General features: G+C 36.6%; 1 protein-coding gene across 1 annotated transcript; it reads left to right on the top strand.

The window, feature by feature from the left end:
- The first annotated feature begins 1,312 nt into the window (after positions 1 to 1,312).
- Positions 1,313 to 2,983, top strand: LOC112203690 (putative F-box/FBD/LRR-repeat protein At4g03220). Its single transcript, XM_024344617.1, has one exon. The coding sequence runs from the start codon at positions 1,313 to 1,315 to the stop codon at positions 2,981 to 2,983; it is 1,671 nt and encodes a 556-aa protein (XP_024200385.1).
- Positions 2,984 to 3,538: the final 555 nt, after the last annotated feature.

Genomic DNA, 3,538 nt, shown 5'->3' with positions numbered 1-3,538 from the left:
TGAAAATTGCCGGTATCGATGAGTCTGCGCACGATGTGGTACATTTGCAAGAAATGTTTAAGAAGGGGGTTAAATAAGAAACACATTACTACTTCATTATTGTCATTGATGGAAATATTACCTTCCAAGGTGTTTGGAATGGAAACTGATAAGAAAAATCAAGCACCTATAAGTCAATAGCTCATTTGTTGCTTATTACTCTGTGATTGCAAAAAGAAAGTTCTTACATTTGTTGGCAAGGAAAAACTCAAAGAAATTGTAGCAATATTCAACTGGTTCTTGTGAGCTATTTGAGAATTTGGCACTTTAGCTACTCTAAATGCATGGTTGAATGATAATTTTCGGTGTTCACCTCTTGAGAACAAATTGGAGAAAATGAGTTTGCTTCTTGTTACTATGAAGGGGAGCCAGTCACGAAATGCTAGGAACTTATCCTCACCACTATTTGGTCAACCCCTATCGGAAAAAAAAAACTTGGTCAACCATAACGAATACTTGACCTCAAAAAAACAATTATTAGGTTCACCCTTAGAGTGAATGAGCATATTCACCCCTATTGACTATTAACATACTTTTATTTAATAAATTATAATCCAACGGTCCATATCTTAAATTAGCCTTTAAAGATCATCTCTGTAAAAAATCAATCGAATCAGAAATCGTTTAATTATCTAATTAAATCAAACAAATGGATGGTTCTAACAACACTTACTACTATTATGATAAACCGTCCATGTATTTAATAGAAATGAATAACTGAAAGGTTTTCAATTTGATTGATTTTTTACAAAGCTAATCTTTGTATTACGTTATACAACATGAATGGTTGGATTAAAAAATTATAAAGTTATTATGCGTTAATCAACAATGGGGGTGAATATGCTCGTTCACCCTAGGGGTGTACATGTTCATTCACCCTAAGGGTGAACCTAAGAATTGTTCACCTCAAAATACAACGATAACACGGAGATCAATGTTGCTTTGCCACATGTACTATACGAATAGTCAACGATCAATACTGTAGTAAATGTGATTTTTAGATGGATTTTTGTATCTAGTTATGTTGGGTGTTTGTTTTTTTTTTTTTTTTTTTTTGAAACGTGTATCTAGTTATGTTAGATTAGTCTTCTTTTTGGTCTTGGTACTCTTGGTTATGGATTTGGAAACCCTAAGGATTATGTTGTTCCTAGTATTCTTGGTATTTTGGAGTTAGAGTTGATAATAACCACAGGCATATAGTGTGCCAATTTGATGAGCAAATTGATCGTTTGGAAATTCATGCTCGATCAATACTCAATTTCTTGACCTTGCCATGGGAAACTGTTTCACTCATAAAGAAAAAGCTTCAGATCGGTGGATCCGGGAGGAGGAGGAAGAAAACAAACACCATGAGCAGCGAAACAGAATCAGCGATCCCCCAGATCAGTGCACTGATGCTCCGGCTGACAGAATCAGCGGTGATCTTTCCGATCGGTGGAGTGAGGAGGAAGAAAACAAGCATGAGAAGAGAAACAGTACTGGTTCATCTGACAGAATCAGTGATCTCCCAGATGATATGTTGCATCTCATACTCTCATTCTTGCCTTTCAAATACGTTGGGCAAACTAGTGTCTTATCTCGAAGATGGAGTCATGTATGGTCTTCCTATCCCATCTTTGACTTCTACGAGATTTTTACTGGTATTGAAGCTGAACATCACCAGACAAGAGCAAGCATCATCAACACAGTATTGGCACGCGATCGTCACAACGAAAACTATAACATGATGTACCCATGCCAAAAAATTCCCTTGCCAAGCGGTAGACTAGGTCAATTTCGTATAGTTGGGGAGAATCCAAACAATTCTTGTTTGGCTAGGGTTGAGGAACTTGTACTCGATATCTCGTTGAGTAGTGCAAATACATCTAATTTGCCTCGATGTCAACTTAAGTGCCACTCATTAACGAGTAGTAGCTGTGGGAGTTCAAAGGCATGGCTAGGGTTTTCCTCTACTTATGTTGTCTGGTCTTTTCTCCTTTCACTCCAAGATTTGTCTCTAGCTCATGTGGATTTCTCGGATAGTGCTTTGGGTGTGGATTTATTTTCTGGTTCTTCATTCCCTTTTCTCAAAAAATTGAATATAGAGCGGTGTAGAGGAATGACTGCTCTCAAAATTTGCTGTCCGAACCTAAAAGTTGTATATGTTTTCAGAATGGATCTATATAGCATGGACATCTCTGGAATGAGACTAGAGAAGTTGTCTTGTGTTGAAAATTGCATCGATGGTTGGGTCAACATTTTTTCCCCCAATCTACAATACTTATATTGGGGCAATGCAATTACTGAGAAGTGTTCCATCCAGAGCTTTCCAAAGCCCAAAAGATCTTCCCTGAGTTATTCTTTTCGGTTAGGCATTACAACAACAAAGATTTTTCATAAAAGTGTTATCAATCTTCTTTGCCATTCATCCCAAGCAGAGATACTTGGTATATTTGATGACTACCTCGAGATTCTATCAGACATTTATACTGAATTTGGTGGTGTACCTTTCTCATTTTTCAAACTTGAAACCTTGAGAATTGGGTCCACAATGAAGCAAAGATATATCCCGGGAATAGCATGCCTGTTGAAGAGCTCTCCCTTACTTAACACCCTCTACTTTGAATTTTACTATTTCGAAGAAAATGGTAAGTGGAATAACATTATGTTGGATAATGGCAATTGCACTCAAGAGCAATACTGGGAAACTCAGGCTCAACATTTGCTCCCCTTTCTTAGTCACCTAAAGGTGGTCGACATTGGCCTTGGTAACATGATCTCTGAGAGTGCAATCACTTTTGCAAAGTTTTTGCTTAAATATGGAAGAGGCCTGCGAAAAATGACTCTTAGCTTTTGGAGGAGCGGAAGTTCACTTTCTCCGAATTCGCTAAATGATACCATTGATTTATTAAAGGGTTTTCCCCGGGCATCTGCAGATGTTGAGTTCTCAAGATTCTGCTATTGAAGATATTAGATAGTTTGACTCACCTTGATCTGAAAGGAGAGTATTCTTATTTGTTTAGATAATACTTGAATTCCGTTTATTAATTGGACGGTAAGAGAGTTTATGATTCAAATATGTTAAAACTTAACTCAATTCTGGCATGGATTTTGTTACAAACGTTAACAGTTTATTTGTTGTAGTTTATGATTAATCTTCCAACAATAATATATACTTCACCTAAATGATCATCGGATTTGACTCTCTAGATTTTCCTTCTTCAACTTGAGGCATCATGTTAGTGCTGTTTGCCATCTGCTATAATGCAGATTCTCGTATTTGCATTTCATGAAAACAGAAATATATATCTAAAAAAGCACAAGAACTAAGAACAATAAGTGTGGAACAATGTATATATTTGGTCAACCATTGTGTAATACCTGACCTCAGAAAATTATTGATGTTTCTCTTGAAGTGATTGCAACAGAGCTTATGTTAAACTGATATTTGTGTTTGTTTGTACTCTCCTTACTCTCGTTTGAAAGAGAGATTCTTTCTGCTTCCAATATTACTCGATGC

Source organism: Rosa chinensis, chromosome 5, assembly GCF_002994745.2.
Source record: "Rosa chinensis cultivar Old Blush chromosome 5, RchiOBHm-V2, whole genome shotgun sequence".
Taxonomy (NCBI): domain Eukaryota; kingdom Viridiplantae; phylum Streptophyta; class Magnoliopsida; order Rosales; family Rosaceae; genus Rosa; species Rosa chinensis.
The sequence above is the reverse complement of the archived record's forward strand: the minus strand, read 5'-3'. Positions and strand labels throughout refer to the sequence as shown.

What these genes read in the sequence shown, in the direction of transcription:
- LOC112203690 (XM_024344617.1), top strand. Translation starts at nt 1,313, where the DNA reads ATGGGAAACTGTTTCACTCATAAAGAAAAAGCTTCAGATCGGTGGATC.